The sequence below is a fragment of the Candida margitis genome (genome assembly GCF_024628925.1).
Source record: "Candida margitis strain CBS 14175 chromosome Unknown scaffold67, whole genome shotgun sequence".
Classification (NCBI taxonomy): Eukaryota; Fungi; Ascomycota; class Pichiomycetes; order Serinales; family Debaryomycetaceae; genus Lodderomyces; species Lodderomyces margitis.
The window spans coordinates 18,059-37,232 of record NW_026261815.1 but is presented as its reverse complement, the minus strand read 5'-3'; the positions used below and the strand labels follow the sequence as shown (position 1 = coordinate 37,232).

General features: G+C 39.1%; 8 protein-coding genes across 8 annotated transcripts; 3 read left to right on the top strand and 5 right to left on the bottom strand. All coding sequences in view use genetic code 12, as the record gives it.

Annotated features, from left to right (window-relative positions):
- Nucleotides 1–19: 19 nt before the first annotated feature.
- On the bottom strand, nucleotides 20–3,298 carry PIM1 (ATP-dependent Lon protease; the record flags this gene model as incomplete). Its single annotated transcript, XM_051815168.1, has 1 exon — nucleotides 20–3,298. The coding sequence occupies one exon, from the start codon at nucleotides 3,296–3,298 to the stop codon at nucleotides 20–22; it is 3,279 nt and encodes a 1,092-aa protein (XP_051671364.1).
- Nucleotides 3,299–3,634: 336 nt separating this feature from the next.
- On the bottom strand, nucleotides 3,635–4,780 carry CANMA_003032 (uncharacterized protein; the record flags this gene model as incomplete). The annotated part of the gene is made up of 1 exon (XM_051815167.1): nucleotides 3,635–4,780. The coding sequence occupies one exon, from the start codon at nucleotides 4,778–4,780 to the stop codon at nucleotides 3,635–3,637; it is 1,146 nt and encodes a 381-aa protein (XP_051671363.1).
- Nucleotides 4,781–4,941: 161 nt separating this feature from the next.
- Nucleotides 4,942–5,583, top strand: CANMA_003031 (uncharacterized protein; the record flags this gene model as incomplete). The annotated part of the gene is made up of 1 exon (XM_051815166.1): nucleotides 4,942–5,583. The coding sequence occupies one exon, from the start codon at nucleotides 4,942–4,944 to the stop codon at nucleotides 5,581–5,583; it is 642 nt and encodes a 213-aa protein (XP_051671362.1).
- Nucleotides 5,584–5,638: 55 nt separating this feature from the next.
- On the bottom strand, nucleotides 5,639–7,855 carry CANMA_003030 (tRNA (cytosine-5-)-methyltransferase; the record flags this gene model as incomplete). Its single annotated transcript, XM_051815165.1, has 1 exon — nucleotides 5,639–7,855. The coding sequence occupies one exon, from the start codon at nucleotides 7,853–7,855 to the stop codon at nucleotides 5,639–5,641; it is 2,217 nt and encodes a 738-aa protein (XP_051671361.1).
- Nucleotides 7,856–8,748: 893 nt separating this feature from the next.
- Nucleotides 8,749–9,921, top strand: CEK2 (Cek2p; the record flags this gene model as incomplete). The annotated part of the gene is made up of 1 exon (XM_051815164.1): nucleotides 8,749–9,921. The coding sequence occupies one exon, from the start codon at nucleotides 8,749–8,751 to the stop codon at nucleotides 9,919–9,921; it is 1,173 nt and encodes a 390-aa protein (XP_051671360.1).
- A 53-nt stretch (nucleotides 9,922–9,974) lies between these two features.
- On the bottom strand, nucleotides 9,975–13,088 carry ADP1 (putative ATP-dependent permease; the record flags this gene model as incomplete). The annotated part of the gene is made up of 1 exon (XM_051815163.1): nucleotides 9,975–13,088. The coding sequence occupies one exon, from the start codon at nucleotides 13,086–13,088 to the stop codon at nucleotides 9,975–9,977; it is 3,114 nt and encodes a 1,037-aa protein (XP_051671359.1).
- Nucleotides 13,089–13,685: 597 nt separating this feature from the next.
- Nucleotides 13,686–15,020, bottom strand: CANMA_003027 (bifunctional AAA family ATPase chaperone/translocase; the record flags this gene model as incomplete). The annotated part of the gene is made up of 1 exon (XM_051815162.1): nucleotides 13,686–15,020. One exon carries the CDS (start codon nucleotides 15,018–15,020, stop codon nucleotides 13,686–13,688), a length of 1,335 nt encoding a protein of 444 aa, XP_051671358.1.
- A 256-nt stretch (nucleotides 15,021–15,276) lies between these two features.
- On the top strand, nucleotides 15,277–19,152 carry CANMA_003026 (ubiquitin-specific protease; the record flags this gene model as incomplete). Its single annotated transcript, XM_051815161.1, has 1 exon — nucleotides 15,277–19,152. One exon carries the CDS (start codon nucleotides 15,277–15,279, stop codon nucleotides 19,150–19,152), a length of 3,876 nt encoding a protein of 1,291 aa, XP_051671357.1.
- Between the last annotated feature and the right edge of the window lie 22 nt (nucleotides 19,153–19,174).

Below are 19,174 nucleotides of genomic sequence, written 5' to 3'. Positions count from 1 at the left end.
TACAAAAGGTTGGTTGGATTTATTGTTTCTTTTCCTTCTTCTTCTGATCTCTCTTGGCAAACTCTTCTTTCCACATCGAGTTGCCTTCTTCCTCACTAACATCAAATAAATGTTCAAAAACCTCTCCATACCATTCAATAGGTATATAAGTCACCCCTTCTTTAACCTCATCAGGAATTTCCTCCAACTGGTACTCACAGTCCTTGGGGAAAATAATCTTGGTATAACCAGCTCTCTTTGCACCCAACGTCTTTTCTCTTAATCCACCAATAGCCAACACTCTTCCAGTCAAGGTTATTTCACCCGTCATTGCCGTGTCATTAGGCAATGCTCTATTTAATGCCAAGGAGATCAACGATGAGGTAAATGCAATACCAGCTGAAGGCCCATCCTTAGGAATAGCACCGCCAGGACAGTGCACATGGATATTTGCTGCTTCAAAAAATTTGTTCTCAGGGTATTTTCTGACCATGAATTGCTTGGCAAATGAGTAAGCAATCGATGCCGATTCCTTCATGACATCCTTCAATGAACCAGTAACGTGCAAACCGCCATTTCCAACATCGGAGCTGATGGAGTCGGTCAAAATAGATTCAATGTAAAGAGCATCACCATCACCTGAAGTGTTGTAAGCTAACCCTGTGGCCACACCTGGTTTCAATTGTTCATAGATTCTGTCCTTGGTGTAAATTTCGGGTCCAATAAAATCTTTTAAATTTTCAGGAGTGACTTCTATCTTGATGCCCTCTGGCAAATCCAATTTGACAATTTCTTCCTTGATGTTTTCCTCTTCAGTTTTCTCATCCTTATTTTCAGTCGATTCTTTGTTTTTATTCGCTTCATTCAGTTCTGCCGAATCCGTTGTTGCCACGGCTTGTTCTGAATTGGATGCAGGGGTGGCCCTTTTGTCGTCAGATTCAGCAGCAGCTCCCGCTTCTGAAGGTCGATTTGGTGTAACAGATTCAGATGCACTCAAAACAATTTCCTCGGACTCTTCTGCCTCCGGTTGGTTTTCCTCAACTTGTTCAACAATCTTCATTGAAGCTTTGCTGAAAATTCGGTTGATCAATGACTTGACATGTCTTAAACCACTTTCACGGCAATACTTGTCAATCAATCTCGAAATGGTTTCTCTAGGAATGTCAACATGACCTTCTTCCAACCCAACTTTCTTGCAAGCATCAGGTATTAAATGCCTTGTTGCAATTTCAATTTTTTCGTGTTTGGTATAACCATTCACCTCAATGATCTCCATACGATCTCTTAAAGGTGCAGGAATATTACCCAAGTAGTTTGCAGTACAAACAAACAAAACCTTTGACAAATCAACCTTGACTTCGATGAAGTTATCAACAAACGAGTTATTTTGCTCAGGATCTAAAATCTCCAAAAATGCTCTTGCTGCACCCCCATGCGAAGTGGTGTCCAACTTATCAATTTCATCAATCAACATCAACGGGTTGGAAGTTTTGGCTTGAACCAAAGCCGATATTATTCTACCAGGGATAGATGCAACATATGTTCTCCTATGTCCCTTGACATCGTGCACATCTTGAACACCACCAACAGCAATTCTAGTGTACTTTCTATCCAAGGATTCAGCTATAGATTTGGCAATAGATGTCTTACCAGTACCCGGAGGACCAGCCAAACACAAAATCTTACCATTGACGTTACCAGAAACTTTACCCACGGAGATGAATTCCAAAATTCTATCTTTGACATCCTTTAAACCATAATGGTCTCTATCCAAAATCTTTCTTGCCTTCTTCACATTAAAAGAGTCCTTTGAGTAGATTCCAAAAGGAATGGAAGTAAGCCAATCGAGATACCTCTCAACTACATTCAGCTCCATATCACTTTGAGTTCCCAATCTAGCTCTTTCGGTCTTGTAAGCTTCTAAAGCTTCTTCTGGCATTTTCAAATGCTTGATTCGCTCATCAAACTTAGCAGCTTTAGAATTTTCGCCAATACCTGCAGCTTTAAGTAATTCTTTGGTATACTCTTTGATCAACATTTGGGCATATTGCTTCTCTGTTCTTTCTCTCATATTGATATGCGCCTTGCGTTTAATTTCATCAGCATCAACTTCAACTTTCAATAACTCAAGAGTCTTTTCCAATCTCTTTTGCACGTCTAAGCTATCCATTATTTCTTGTATTTGTTTAGCATCACCACAAACCGAACCACCAACGTAGTCAGCAAGCATTGAAGGGTTGTTTAAAACCTTTCTACCGCTTTCTGCAGCCAATGGATTGGGCGAAAATCCAGCACACAAGCTTTTAATGCTTTCAACTAAGGCTTGTATTTCAACATCATTTTTTTCAAAAGGTACATCTTCAACTGGTTGAACGGCGGCGTACGAAATTCCATATTTTTTGAGGTACGCAGTTGGGAAATTATCATGCTGTTGTTCGATATTTTCACTTTTGACTTTCGGCGTACTTAAATCAACCAATTTAACTCTCCGATGGGGATATGCTAGTATATGAACGTGACTGGAATCCAATGGTGTAACTTTTGCAATTTGACATAATGTACCAATTTCATGGACAAATTCCTTGTTTTTGATAATGTCAATATGTGCATCAGGGTCATTGGGGTCACGAACATGGAAGAGAACAAAGTAAGGCTCTTTGGTTTCTACAACCTCTTGCAAACATCTTATGACTTCTGGATCAGTGACAGTGATTGTACAATATCTACCAGGCAAACAAGGACGATCTTTCATCGGTATGGCCAAGAACGGCGTGTACAACCCAGTCTTAGTGTTAACCAATGGCTTCTCCCCTTTCGAGCCATCATCACCATTGTTACCATCATTGTCGTTGTTGTTGTTGTTGCCATCATTGTTGATGTTTGACACACTACTGGCACTCCCACTTGTCGCCGACACCGGCGAGTTTGGATTTATGCTCTCCTTGATTTCAACAGTTTCATCCTTAATATCCTTCTTATCATCCTTCTTTTCTATATCTTTCTTTTCACGATCCTTCTTTTCCGGATTTGCTGGTTTTTGGTCAGGTTTGGTTGGTGACTTTCTTTCTTTCGGTGTCAGATCGGATTTATCCAGCTTATCGAGTAATAATGAAGTGTCGAATAACTCAGGATGCGAGAATGGATTGGGAAATGCTGCCGATGGGAAAATCGTACTTGACAGGGATCTGGATGATACTAAATCTGGCCGTGAATTTGTCGCCGTTGAGGCAAATCGAGTTGAATTTGTGATGATACAAGATCGTATGCACGAACTGTTTCCAATGTGAAACACTCTATTACACTTGTTCAACCTTAACATCTTGCAAAAATGGGGTGGAGTTTCTCCCTTTCTATTAATGGGTCCTTTTAGACAGTTGTATAAGCTCGTGTTTTTTTTTTTTTAACCAAGCTCTAACCCCCTTGTAACTAATGGAGGACTAATTATTTGCCATCAAATATGTTTTAGAAATGTGGAACATAACAATTTTTTTTTTTTCGTTCTCTCTTTTCTGTTTGTCTTACAAATCTCGCGCGAGTAAATCAATTCTTAAAAGCGAAGCCGCATTTAAGCTTAGAGCCAACACTATAGGAGCAGATTCTTTAATACATAATACAAAATTGTACATTGGTCTATAGCATAATACAAATCGTCTGTTCAATCAATTGTGAATACGTTACGTTTTTTCTTTGGAGGCTCGGGATCCAAAACTTGTTCGGTGACGTCCATCTTCCTTTTTAGTGGATTACTAGAGGTATCAGGAGCAGCATCATTTTCCTCAAAATGGGCATCTTCATACTTTGCAAGTGTATTCAAATTATCATCGTCAACTTCAGGAAACGCCATCTTCAATTTTTCACTTTTGATTAGTCCCAGACTCGGTAATTCCAAAGTCTTTTTTTTCTTCACCTTCTTGATTTTTCTTTTAGCTCTGATGGGCGACCCCGAATGCTCAACAGTTTCATTTCCATTAGTTGCCGAGGGAGTACTTTCCAATTTTTCATCACTCACAGCTGACGAGTCTGTACTACGAAGAACCCTTCTTCTCCGATTAGGAGTGAATTCAGGAGACGGGCTTCGCTTATGAGTCAGCTGTTCGTCGTTGCTGTTTTCATTATCAAAGTTTTTCACGAATTTTGTGGGCGACCGAAATTTCGAACTCCCTGTAGGGGAAGATGTGGCACTGTGGTTTACTAAGCCATCTACAAACACACGCGTTTCTTGCAATTTTGAATCCTTTGAGGGTGAAAAAGTAGAGCCTGATTTCATCACATCACTGGCAAGCTTTGTTTCGGGTATCTTCTTGATTGGTGTGATTAGCTCATCATCAAATATGGTGGGAAACGAGTGTCTGAATGTTGCTGCTTTACTTGACACCAAAATGGACTTTTCTGGACTGAATATAGACCGATGACTTGGTAGTACTCGCTTTCTTGTTTGGAAAATGCTCGTACTAGACGAGGAACTGTCTGAATGTAACTTCTTCACTTGGTCTTTTAATCGTTCATTCTCTTGCTTTAGCGATTGAAGTTTTGCGTCTTGTAGTTTCAGTTTGGTGGAGAATTCCTGCTTTAGTTTATTAAGCTCTATTTCATAATCCTTGGTTGGTGATTTGGCGGCAGCTGCTTTCTTAGAGCTTCCTCTTGTCAGTTTCTTGATTCGCGTTTCATCGCCTTGCTTCAATATCGCTAGTCGTAATATTGACAACTTTATTAAATTTTTCCTCTCGTCATCTTCCTGAAGTACACTGGAAACCTTCTCTCGTAGCTCGTAATGCTTGCTTATCAACCCTAAATCGACCATCACTGGGAATGATTTCGTTGCCTGGAACTGGAACTGCTAGAATTCCGTTTTGTTTACGTTTCGCACTACCACACCCCCCAATCCCAGTCCCGCTACCAAAAAAATAAATAAGAGGTAGCCTATAAGGCTCATCTCAGAAGTAATTCTTCCCTCCAGATCCAATGAATATATCAGAATCCAAAAAAAAGGTTCTTAATGAATCGAACATTTACGAAGCATGTAATGGTGATTATCACGAACTGCGACTAGTTAATCGAAGATACATTGTGCAGAATGAAACACCACACAAACTAATCCCAAAACAAGGAGGGCTTAAACTAGTTATAGATAAGAACGCAAAGGACTTGGATAAAGTGTTGAGAGCACGAGGGAGGACTATTCCACCGGATGAGATTCTAGATATGATGAAACCAGGAAAATTAAAGATACCCATTGCTGATCCTAAAAACTCTCTGGGGAACAAATTGCTTCCGCTGTCAGAATTGTTGAAGTGTATTCATTATTTTGTAGCGAAAAAGTACACTAAAGATATGAGAACAAAGTCAGATAGAAACAAATTCTTGGAGTGTATGGACGAGACAGCATTATTGAGTATGGGTATTATGCTTGAAAGTTGGGTTGATGAATTTGTCACAAAAGACACCTGTCGAATGTTTTTACAAAGAGATGAATCACAGAGCGACGGAGATATTGAAAACGACGCAACCAGCACAGATGAGTCACCAAGAGGTTCATCGAGTGAAGATGATTTCGTACGAGCTAGTGATAGAGAAGGACTGGATGATAACCAAGGTGAAAAATAACAAAGATAATCAAGTTAAATACGTGCTATTAGCTACATGATATATTACTCAGTAATTACTTCTCAACCTCTGTGATCTCTCCTCCTTCATCTTTAGATGACTCTCCTTCAGCTGTATCTACTACCAATTCTTCTAGCTTTTCCGACTGGGGTGTACCTTCTGTCCTAGCCTTCTTTGCAGCCTCCACTTTCTCTTGATAAATCCTTTCCTTGCCTTCATCCTTTGCACTCGTCTCGATATCAAAAACACGGTAAAGTAGCTCATGCGTATCCTTCTTACTCACCATCAAGTTGACATTAGATCTTCCTTTCCAAAGAGGTAAGAACAAATCTTCCAAACCATCACCACGCTTAACGGTCAAAAACAAGCAGCCCTCTTCTAAGACATCCAATTTCTTGGAAAATTCTTCATCCAAACCTGATTCCTTCAAGTCCTCCACTTTGGGGAATGCATTAACAAATAAAAATTTCAAAAGCTCCAAGTTGCAGGTTAAATGTCTTTTTGTTCCTATATAATGTTCAATCGTATGCAAGGCCTCGGTTTGCACTCTCCATGGGCATATACCGACGTCATTTCTTTGAGCAACAAATAACTTAATACCACCATGGACCAACTTCAATTTTTGATCGTCTACGGTAAGAATCTCCTTGATGATAGGTGACACATAGTATATAGTTCTCAAAGCTTCACCCGTTGCATTTCTCACAAGAGCACAGTCTTTGGGGAATGTGGAGGAAAAGTCGTAAAACGGATAGCATTTGGTCAACTCTTCATTGGTAGGATCAAGAAACACAAATGGTTCCTCGTTTGCATCCCTCGGTAATCTCAGTTTCTTTTCAACTGGCCTCGATTCTGTAACAGAGGCGGTTAATTCTTTGTCCTGAATAGTTTTATCTGAATCAGCCGACACTGCCTCTTCCTCACCGGATGGCTCCACTTTTTGTTTTTTTGACTCCTGCTCTTCTTCATCGCTTTCTTCAGCTTGTCTCTTGTTAGATTCTGGATCGACTTTTTCAAAAACAGTAATGAAAAAACCACCTGTATTCTGCAAATGTGGGTAAACCCTAACACATTTGTCCAAACCAAATGTTTCAGCTTCTTCCTTTGTTGGTGGAAACAATGAATCAACAAGCCCATCGTCTCCCTTGTTCTTTAGCTTCATATCTTTGCCAAAAACTGGCCAGTCGGAAATACCTGGGCGTCTTTTCAAACCAGGAAGCTCATTTGACACATCAACTAGTTTTATTTTGTTTCCCCATTTTCTTAAAGCTTCTGCAACTATAGCTTCATTTTCTATGGGCGATAATGAGCAAGTTGAGTACACAAGTCTACCCCCCTTTTTCAACAATTGCAAGCCCCTGTTTAAAATGTTGTACTGCAATGGGTGCAACCCGATAGCATTACCGGTTCTAAAATCCTTCCAGATGTTGATGTTTTTCCTCATTGTCCCATCACCTGAACAAGGGACATCGCATAGTATTCTGTCAAATTTTAAATACTCTTTGTGCCCGTTTAATCTAATACGAGGAAACAATTGAGCGTCGTGATTAACGACCAAAAAGTTTGGTGAATTCAATCTCTTGACTTGATGAACCAACATGTGGCTTCTCTTGTAGTCAGAGTCATTTGCCAAGACAAACCCCGTTGGCAATTGCTTCTCATCATTAGCATGCAAAGCTTCAATCAACTGGGCTGTTTTTGAGCCCGGTGCTGCACACATATCTAAAACGTAATGCTCGGGACGAACATCTAAAAGCAATGGCGGTATCATAGACACTGCTTCTTGTCTGCTGATATTTCCCACTTCTGTCTCCACAACTAGAAACCTTTGCGTTTTGGCGAAATCCTTTTGCTTTTTGATAACCTGCTTACTGACATCGATTTGCCAACCTAATTTGTCGGGGTAAAACTCAATGTTTTTGGGTGTCAAATCAACTCCTTCATATTCCTTCCCCTTCAAGTTGTTATAATGTCTATCAAGGAAAATATTTCTAATCTCTTCAGCATGCTTTCTACTTCCAGTTATTCTGAAAGTCATTGGAAGGTTCGATTGACAAGCTTTTTTAAAGTCGTTCCACTCATTGTCTGGTATGATGTTCATCGCTTTGTAGTATTCTTCCCACACATCATTTTCTCTCTCTACTTCCTTCCATGTTGGGTTGTCATTGCCAGTGTTTTGCCTGGAAAAGTTCTTTCCCTTATTATTTCTCCTCGAGTTCCTTTTTGGCATAATAAAGTTGGTTCTTGAAAGGGGTGCAAGTCTATTTAACATGCAATTGATTATAAAGGATTATGAAAAATTTAATCTTTATTTTTTTTTTCTTTTCTTTCTCCCTCTTCGCAAGACATTCCATTTTGTGTGATGAGATGATAGACAATTCCAAGACAATGGTTCTGGTGATCTACCAGTCGACCTTGCAAGGTGTTAGAAAATCAGATGTTGAATCTCAAGCTAAACAATTTTAGACGTTAGTACTGATATCCCCCTTGTATTAAGTGTAGTTTTACTTGGATCTTATATTACATTAATCGATTTACATAATGCTTCTTTATGGAACAGGCTACTAAGTTTTAAGCATCATAATTCTAGGACAAGTGTGTCAACTTTGGTGCCAAAAAACAAAGTAAGTCTGCATAAGCTATTACTATTGGAGATGAAAGTTGTGGCTATTTCAGTACGCCTNATTGTAGACAAAAAAAAAATGCACCAAAGTGAACAGAAAGCAAAAATTTGCACAATTGATCGGCCATTTATGGGATTTCCTGATTTCGCCTTTTTGGAATAGCGTGCTAGCAATTGAAGCATCCACCTTCATAAGCACTAAAGGGATGGACTCAACAAGCAAGATAAGCATCTAATTCAACAGAATGAAACGTCTTCATCGCCAAGTTTTAAGGTAGACAATTTTGTTTTAAGTTGAATTCAATCTGAAACAAAAGTTGCAAAAAGAAAAATCAAAATATATACCAAAGAATGGTCATCTGAAGCAAATTGACAACAAAGTTTTCAAAGTACAATGAATTCATTAGACCACTTCAATTGCACTGTTTCACCTTTTGGTATTGTCCACACTATACGTTTCATCATTTTATAGCCTTCAGGAATTAGTATAAAGCTGATCCATTCGAACACATTAATTTCATCCAATTTCATACCTGTCAATTATGAGCACAACTTCAGTCAAGACTAAAGAAGCAATCCAAAAGAGTGTAAAACCCCAACTGCAAACGCAACTGCGTAAAGTCGTGTTTAATATTTCACATAATTTCAAAGTCCTCAAGATTATAGGAGAAGGAGCTTACGGGATAGTTGCGTTGGCTGTGCATTTACCCACAAACACCAAAGTAGCAATAAAAAAGATTGAACCGTTTGAACGGCCCTTATTTTGTCTCAGGACTCTTCGTGAAATTAAGTTGTTGCAAAAGTTCAACTCACACGAAAACTTAATCAAGTTGTATGATGTTCAAAGGCCAACAAATTTTAACTCATTCAATGAAATTTATTTGATACAGGAGTACATGCCTGGAGACTTGCACCAGATTATTCAGACCCATGTATTGAGTGACCAACATGTACAGTTTTTCATCTATCAAATATTGAAAGCATTGAAGTTGATTCACAGTGCCAATGTAATACACCGAGACTTAAAGCCGTCAAACATATTGGTTAACGAAAACTGTGATTTAAAAATCTGTGATTTTGGCTTAGCCAGACTTGATTCGGTTGGGATGCGTACCAATAAGATTTCATCATTGACAGAATATGTTGCCACCAGATGGTATCGTGCACCTGAAATTATACTCAATGCCTCACATTACTCAACTGCGATAGACATGTGGTCAGTTGGATGCATATTGTTTGAGTTGTTGACTTACAAGGCCGTGTTTCCAGGATCAGACTACATGAACCAATTAACCTTGATCTTTGAATTGTTGGGCACACCCTCGGAAGAAGATATGGAAGTAATTAGATCCAAAAGAGCCAAGTTATTTATCAAGTCTTTACCAGTCAGGTCACGAATCAACTTTCACACTTTCTGTTCGAACCACCCGTGTAGGCGAATCAGGCATCAAAATCGAGACTTGGAGGTGAACCCACTGGCTATTGATTTATTAGAGAAAATTTTGGTGTTTGATCCTAGCAAAAGATTAACAGCAAAAGAAGCGTTGAAACACCCCTATTTGAGTAGCTATCACGATCCATTAGATGAACCGCTGACTTCACCTATACCCATGGAGGAGTTTGCATTTGATGTTGAAAAAAAGGATTTGGATGTTGGCGACCTAAAGAGATTAATTTACAACCAAATCGTGTCAAATAAAAACTCTAATAGTTGATGAATGTGCAATTATTCAAAGGTTTTATTTTTTTTAATCTTCTATAGATGAACTTATCTCTTTTCAATCGTGAAGAAATACAAAAAGATGTATCCCATTCCCAAAAAGATGGCAGTTAAACCACCCAAGAAGGAAACATCTCTCCAAAATGCTCCAACATTAAATCCAAACGTGCTTAATATGACAGCACCAGGAACTTCTATCGACAAGCCGTACTTTTTCTCCCTTAATATCAAGTCTTTGACTTCGTTAATGGTTAACGCCTCATAAGCGTAATGGAACACTGAAATCCATTCCAACCACTTTATCTGCACATTCAAGTCCTCACTGTTGATAAACAATCCAGCAAATAACAATGACAACAATAATAACAATACTCCTACCATGGTAGATGTTCCTGGCTCTTTAACTAATATTCCCACAATTAACATCTCCACTGCAACTACAACATTGAACAATACTAGTACCAAAATCGACTTCAAGAACGCATTGTGTTCCATTGTCAAGCCAACAAGTGGATACGCAATGCTAATCAACAAAACAGGTGGAAGCACTCTCAACGGAATAATATCGCAAAAGATCTTGCTAATGTAATAACTAAACGGACTGTAGTAATTATTGGCCCGTTCTCGAACAAAAATGATCCTCTCAGTGGAAAATGAATGCAATCCAGTAAGCGAACTAAATCCGAAAAAGGCTAAAAGGAAAAAGAAGAAACCCAATCTATTTTGAAATCCACTGATATCATTTTTAACGTCGTAGTAAAGGTATCCACAGAATAAACCAACCAATAAGGACAACACATAGTGAGCCAATAATAGCCTTGGGTTCCTGTAAAGGTTTTTGAAAGTTCTAGACGAAAGGATGAGAATCTGGCCAAGTATGGTTGCCTTTTTAATGTCATGGCGGTCTAAGTCAAACTCCTTCGGATTCTCTTTACCTTCATTAATTTCCGATTGTAGTTCCCCAGCTAAAGACGACTCAACAAACAAGGAGTGTAGTTTATTTCTCAACCTCAAAAGGGTCTCTTCTTCACCACTCGAAGTGACTCGATGGCCAATCACATCAGTATTGTATTCATCACGATGAACAGCAAAATGCTCCCATTCCCTAGTAGTATCAACCTGACTCGAGCTTCTGTTTTTCAAAAACTCCGAATGAACGTCATCGTCGAATCCAGTAGATGAAGAAGCAGCAACTACACTAGAATCAGCATTGGATACTTTAACAATCTTGTTATGATCAACAGTGATATCAATCAAGTAATCAGCGATGTTGTATCCCAAGGGACATTTATACCCATTCTTTGAAAAAAAGTCGTTTGCTTTGATCATGTCACCCGAGAAGATTAAATCACCGTCACTTAACAAGATCAATTTGTCAAACAATGAGACAATGTTGCTTCTTGGCTGATGAATTGTAAATACGATGGTACGATCATAATCTCTGGAAAGCTTGACCAAGCAATCAACAACGTTTCTCGCATTATACGAATCTAAACCAGAAGTGGGCTCATCCAAAAACAAAATGGATGGCGATGTAACTAGCTCACATGCAATGGAGACTCTTCGCTTTTCACCACCAGAAATACCTCTCTTGAAGCTAGAGCCAATCACACGATCCTTGATGCCTATAATTCGTAATTCGTTGAGCACCTCCAAAACTCTTGCCTGCTTTTGCTCAAAGGTCATGTCTCTCGGAAGCCTCAACAATGCACTGTTCAATACAGTTTCATAAACTGTCAATGTTGGAATCAAATGGTCTTCTTGGTCTACAAACCCAACAATTTCCTTGTAATGCTTGAGATCAATGACGTTGCCATTGACGTATATGTTGCCTGAAATTTTACCATCTTTATTCTTTCCAGCAAGAATATCTAACAAAGTGGTTTTACCAGCACCGGACCCACCCATTATAGCCAAACACTCTCTTGGTTTTACCAAACCAAAAATGTTGTTTAAAACCCGCGTGTCGTCCTTTTCACCAACAGTATAACTAATATTTTCAAAGGAAAGGGACGTTGGCTCAAAGTTTTGGTTCATCATGATAGTCGAATCGGCCGCAAGTGGTTCATAACCATCGCTCTTTCTGAATAAAGCCGATTCGTTAATATTCCTCACAATTGTAACAGCAAATAAAAGACACACCAACAAGACGCCAATTATCAGGAAAATGTTACCCAAGGTAAGCTTGGGGCTATCAGGCTGGCTGTATCCTGGAATCTCACTTTTATGAACACATTCACCAGACTTACATTGCAACGTAATATAAGGGTCTCCAAACACACTTTGTATAAGATCATTCATGCTTGGCTCCGAGAATCTACATGTTTTCTTAGCCACATCACATGTGAAATCGCCGGGACCTTTTATAGTTTCGGTCAAGAATTCAGAAATGTCAATTGATCCTGCCTCACCACACAACATTCTGTCTGGTAAGCATTTACAAGCCACTTTTTCACAATTGTAGTGCGTAGTGTTTTGAGCTAAATCATAGTCCAATTCACATTTATTCAAGTCACAGTAAAATGATTCTTTTTGATCAATCCAGAATTGGAAATTACAATTTTCTGACGTCTTGTTGCATGCGAATGTCGCCTGTGGAATCTTTCCCTTTAGTATAGCCAAAATTTTTTCATTGGTGACATTGCACATTTGGTGAAAATTGTTGACAATAATCCCTTCCTTATAACATGTTCCCTTAACTCCCTCTGGCATAAAAGAATCACAAACATCGTCGCGCTCACATAAATTGCAATTGATGCCTGACCAACCCGGCTTGCAATCACAAACACCCTTCTTCCTAGTCGGCCTTTTGTTGTTTCCATCAGCGAGGGACCCACATAATGGTTCAGAACAGTCCAAGCCCCCATATCCTGGCTGGCACTCGCACATACCTGTGAATGTGTTGCATTGGGAAAATTGGGTGCACTCAAAGTTTGGTAAATTGCAATTGAAGCACGGGGGACAATCTTTATCAGGTTTATTCTTGTCTTTTTGTTCAAAAAAGACGTCGGGGAGTTTATCTGGATTGAATTCAAATCTATTAACCAACCCCCGATTTTTGACTTTAGATAACGACCTTTTGAGCTCCTCGGAGTTGTCAAATTTTAACGGCGCCACGAGGTTGAACAATGCCAATGCAGCACAGAATGGTGTAAATCTCATTTCTGTGGAAAGCTACTATTGAAACACTCTGGGTTTAATTTAGCAGAAACTGGATGTGAAACTAGGTAGTGTTTGTTGCAATTGATGGGGTGAGATTTGTAAAATGAAAGTCACTTGCTATTGCTGGTTACAATTCTCTACTCCAACTTCTTTTTCTTTTGCCTCTATTTTGCTAGTGAGATTTCCATGTTACACAATAACTGTTGGTTGTGTATTTTTTTTTTTTTTGATTATCGCTGGCTTTGAGAAAAGAAACAAAAGGATCCAAACCACAAGCAGGACATATTCCACCAAAGATGTCAAATGTTGAAAAGAGTGGCAAAACTTACAACGAGAGTAAATTTAGAAAACTACTACAGTCTAAGTTAAATTCATCAAAGAGTCCCGATTTGGGCGGCGATTTTCTGCTTCAAAATGACAACAATGACTTGATAATTTACCTACTTCACATTTCGTTTATAAATGAATTTATGGCCGAGGCAAGCAAGAAAAGGGTCGGTCCGGGAGATCCAGGAGAGGTAACTGAACAGAGAATAAGCGCCGCCAAGCAGGAGGTAATAGAAAAGTATAAAGCATAATTACCCAGTCTATATATGTCTAAAATACCGAGTTTGGATCCCTTAGTGTTTCAATCATGTCAACGGCAGCTTTTGGATCCCTTTTATTATATACAAACAAGCCTTGCAATTGAGCAGTGCTGACATGATGCAAATTGAGTTTTCTGTACTTACTGAGGAACTCTTCACATAACTCCTCCTCATTTTCATAGAATCTAAGAAACATTCTTTTAACTTGGTACTCAGTAGCATTGCCAATCAATACTTTGTAGTCAACACGGCCTGGCCTTAACAAAGCTGGGTCTAACCGTTCAGGGTGATTCGTCGTCATAAACGTTATACACTCCTCGGCACTGGCAACACCATCCAACGCATTCAAGAGTCCGGAAAAGGTGACCCCACTTGTGTATCCTTGATCCGTAGACTGTTCTCTCTTATTAAATGCTGCATCGACATCCTCGAGCAACAAGATCGACCTATTTGGGATGTGGTTCATGAGATGATTCAATCGATCATCGGTCAAGGAATTTTCAGAGATGTTCAAAATGCAAATGTTGTAGTCCAATTCGCCAGCAAGAGCTTGTATGAACGAAGTTTTCCCACTTCCAGGCGGCCCATACAATAAATAGCCTCTTCTATAAGGTATACCTCTTCTGTGATACCATTCACCGCTGGTCAAAAAGTCCCTAACGTCATCAACAACACCTTCTGCTATTCCCTTATCTAATATGACTGAGCCCAACAATCTTTTTGATCTTGGTTGACCAAAAGGTCTCCATTCAGGACCCCACGACGTGAATATGACTGTCTTTCCTTCCCGTGCTTTCAAAGCCATACTTTTTGCCTCGTATAACAAGTCATTGAACAATTTCCGATCTCGGTATAGCGTCGTTAATGTAACAGTCTCAAACGGTGTTCCACTAGTCATGTCTAATAATTTCCCCGATCGTTCACGGTTTACTAGGATAAATGCTCCTTTATATCTAAGAAGATGTTTTCCCGGTCCAGGTACAAGTGAAAACTTTGTTGTAATGGCTCCATTATCATGCGTGATGACATTGGTTTCCACAGAGAGGTGTCGTGACGTCCTATATTTGTGCTTCGACATCCATTCTAAAAACCACAAGTACGACTTATCCTTAGAGGGTATTTCCAAATCCACCAACATTTGACGATATAGGAATCCAGAACTTTTCACGATACCCAGCCTTGCCAAGGCCAAACTAGTACCTAGAAGCATTAAACCACCACCTGCTGCAAAGTATGGATTGTTCAATATGACTTCCTTGAACCCAACCGACATCATTCCTTTCAAGCTCCCATCTGAGGAGTTTCGTATTTTTTCGAAATCTATGGCTTGAGGTTGCTGCGACATGGCAATATGATGATCTAAGTGGGTCTTTAGTCACTGAAAAATTGTTCCGAGATTTAACTCTACGCACTTGTCTGTCTTTTTTTATTTTTTTTCGGTTTTGTTTATGACGACAACTTTTCCCTACACCTACACACAAAATCCGTCTGCAGGTCGTGACCTACTAACTAATTTTGCTGAATACATAAACCACCCGATCAGTCTTACTTTTCCAGTTACTACTTGTTAGCCAATTGGTAAAAAAAGCCAGTCAATTTTCATGAGCGAGGAGTCGTCAACAACAAGCACGAATCCACCATCAGGAATTATAATGGATACGTCAGATTCAGGAGACTCGCCATTCACAAATCAGTCAAGTTATTCAATTACAGATCCGACAACACAGGTTCACACTAGGAACCCATTTAGACAATCTCCACTGCCAAATCCATTCACAGAGGAAGATGGGTCGTTAAAGCAACAGCAATCTGATCCACCACAGTACAACGCACTGCAACGTGGAGACACGGAGTCGGACCAGAAAACAAGCATATCCGATACTGAGCTTTTGTCTTATCCATTCAAAACAATCAACCGTATACTTGATGACTTGAAATGGACTATTCCAATGAAGGAGAAGTTAGGAATTAGCTTATTGAATAATAAACCTATAGAATACGCCTATCCATTGAGTCAGCTTGTCAATTCGAGCCATTTCAGCTTTCAAACTTTGATATTGAATGAATTTATAGACTATTGTCCTTCGGTGGAGGAACTGAAGATGGAGGAGACAAACCAAACTGTTCGCGTCGTTCGTGGTATTGTGGTGAGCAGAGATCACAGATGTTTTCATTTCAGATTAGCATCGGTTGAGGATACACCAAACTTTAGTCTTGGAAACGTTGTGGACAAGCATCAGTGGCATGTTATCCCCCCTGAGATAATATGTAATCACGATTTAAAGCTATTGTTGGCAGAATACCAAGAACAAGATCAGATAATAGATGATGCCTACTTCAAAAGCTTCAATTCACCTAACAACCAGATACTCAGGCTAACTATTTTTGAACCAGAATTCACTGCTGAGATGTTGGACCTGCTCACAAATGAGAGTATAATCAAGAGTAGGTACTTGTCTACATTTGAACGCCACCCTGGGTTAACGGCCGATCTAGTACCTTCTCCCGTGCATTGTATAAACACACTAATCAAAGTATTGAGAGGTCCTATCGAATACAAACAGACACCACAGCGTACCATTAGCTTAACAAACACAAAGATGGAGACTTTTATCGACACCAATCTTTTACTTGAAAAACTTTCTTTTAGTTTAAACGAGGAACAGGATTCCGTTGTTCCACCAAATCTCTCAGAAACACCAGCTTTGGAAGAATCGTTTATGAGGAAAATTCTCGAATTGATTTATGTGGCGAGGCGTTTATTTGCTGAAAAGAATGAGTACCGGTCACGTTATTCTTTTTCGGATAACATGTCTAGAGTATTTGGCATAGTCGCGGAGTATGACAAAGCAGCCAGCATTAACAACTACAATAACAATTTGACCAATAAGTATCCATCTTTCATCACATTAAGTGCATCCACCTATTTCCAGGAAGAGTTGCTAGTCAAATGCTTTGAGCTTTCGGTACAATCTGATTCTGTGAATAAATTGCATTATGTTGATGCTTTGAAAGAAGTCAGTAATTTTGTTGCTACGCCGTCGCGATTTAATAAATTAAATGCATATTTGAGCAAATCATCACAGAATGGAGAGTTTGTGGGTTTTAAAGATTATATCGCGTCATTACAAACGTTAGGTGTGGCAATAGACTCTAGCACACCTGTTGATTCAATTGACGATGAAGTTATCATTGCAATGTACAAGGAGCAATGTAAAAGTGATCCAAGAAACTACCAGTACTTTAATAACCACTTAAAGACAGTATCATATGGGAAAAATTCGCAAAGGTTGAAAAGCTTCCTTGCAGGTGAAATAATCCCTATGGATTTGGCATTGCTGGAACTTCAAATTGAAGAAATCACCGAGGATGATGTCGTTGTTACGGCTTACGAGTTCAAGGCAGATGACTTGTTACAACTGAACGGATTCAATGCGGATGCCGATGAGATTATTTTCTTAAATAAGGCCTTAGCATCAGTAGCCATCAACAGAAGGAGCTATATCTTGCTAAATTATTTGGAGACGAAACTTCCCGAGTATGCTAAAGTTTCCTCTTTGGACCAAATGACGGTATCCAAAGCATATGAATTTCTCAACGCTAATGGAAAGACGTCCGAGTTTGAGATTATCAACAACTTCCAGAACAAATCTTTGTCGAACGAGATTGACATACGCGAATTGAGATATGCTATGAAGACAATTGCTGAATTTAGAAAGTCAGAGATTTTGATGAACTTTGTCAAAACGGGTAAAGTTGATTCGTCATTGCTACCGGCGGAGAATTGGCCAGCTGGATTAGACAACATTGGAAATACCTGTTATTTGAACTCGTTATTGCAGTATTACTTTTGTATCAAGCCATTGCGTGATTTAGTGTTAACTTTTGACGAAGACGATTTTGATTTGGAAGAGTTTACTGAATCGAGAAAGGTTGGAGGGCGCAAGGTTGAGCCTTCGGAAATACGTCGTTCCAACCAGTTTATTTACCAATTGAAAAAATTGTTTGAGCAGATGATTACAACTGATAAGAGGTGTGTCCAGCCTAGTAAAGAGTTGGCGTATTTATCATTCTTGCCATTGTCTCAGCCGGTTAACTTTAAAGAGCGCATTCAAAGTCAAGAGGGTACCACTGATGAGCTGAAAAGTACTGACGATGATGGGGATATCAAGATTGAAGAAGGGGACACCAGTGTAGTAGATGGCGATCCATTCAAAGATGAGAGAGATAAAATAACAGCTGGTGACAATGAAGAAGTTAATACCGAGTCTGACGGAGTTATGGTTGAGTCTCGCATGATTGGAGAACAAGTAAGTACAGACAAGTTTATTGAAGATATTGAGACACCGGAATCTACTGCATCCGCCGTTTCAGAGCCAGACCCAAACTCAAAGATATTATCAATATCGACAGACGAAATTGAAAGCACTATCGAGATAGGTCGGCAACAGGATGTCACTGAGTGCATTGAAAATGTGATTTTTCAAATTGAACTGGCTTTACCGCCAACTTATTTGGATAAAGATGGCGAGCAGTATGACTTGATCAAGAAATTATTTTATGGGAAAACAAAGCAGACTATACAGCCATTGGATGCAAATGATGATATAAAGAAATCACAAGCTAGGGTATTGACAGAGCGCTTCAACAGCTTAATTATCAATGTCAGTGACCACCCCAAGAGTATCTATGATGCGTTAGACAATTACTTTAATGAGGATACCGTGAAACTCGAGGAAGGAACAGCTAAAAAGTCCATTACCATTACTGAACTCCCTCAAATTATGCAGTTTCATGTGCAGCGAGTAATGTTTGATAGAGAGAAGTTAATGGCATACAAGAGTATTGAGCCTATTCCATTCAGTGAAAAGATATATCTTGACCGGTATTTGGATACCGAAGATGAAATTATTTTAGGCAAACGAGCTGAAGTTTTCCAATGGAAGAGGGAACTTGGAGAGTTGAGGGGTAGAAAGAGTCAAATTTTGTCTGTTGACGAAGATGCTTCAATGAATATTATCGACAGCTTAATCACTACAAAGGCATTCTTGGAAAAGAAGGTGAGGGATGACGATAAGCTTTCAGTTGAACCAACAACAATTCAACTATTGTCCAATGAAATCAACAAATTGAAAAATCAAATTGATGATATTGATTCCAGGATTGTCCAAATTCAGCAACAAATCAATACTCAATTTGACAATTATAAACAAGTTGGATACTCAATATTTGCCATTTTCATTCACCGGGGTGAAGCAAGTTATGGCCATTACTGGATATACATTAAAGATCCTCACCAAGATAATATTTTTAGAAAGTACAACGATGAAATGGTTACTGAGGTTCCCGATTCTGAAGTGTTTAATTTCATTGAAGGAAATACAGCGACTCCGTATTACATTGTTTACGTCAAGAATGATTTAGAGAAGGATTATATCAATCCATTAAATAGAGTGATTACTTGCAATGAATGTTAAGTAGACTTAGAATTGTATAAAT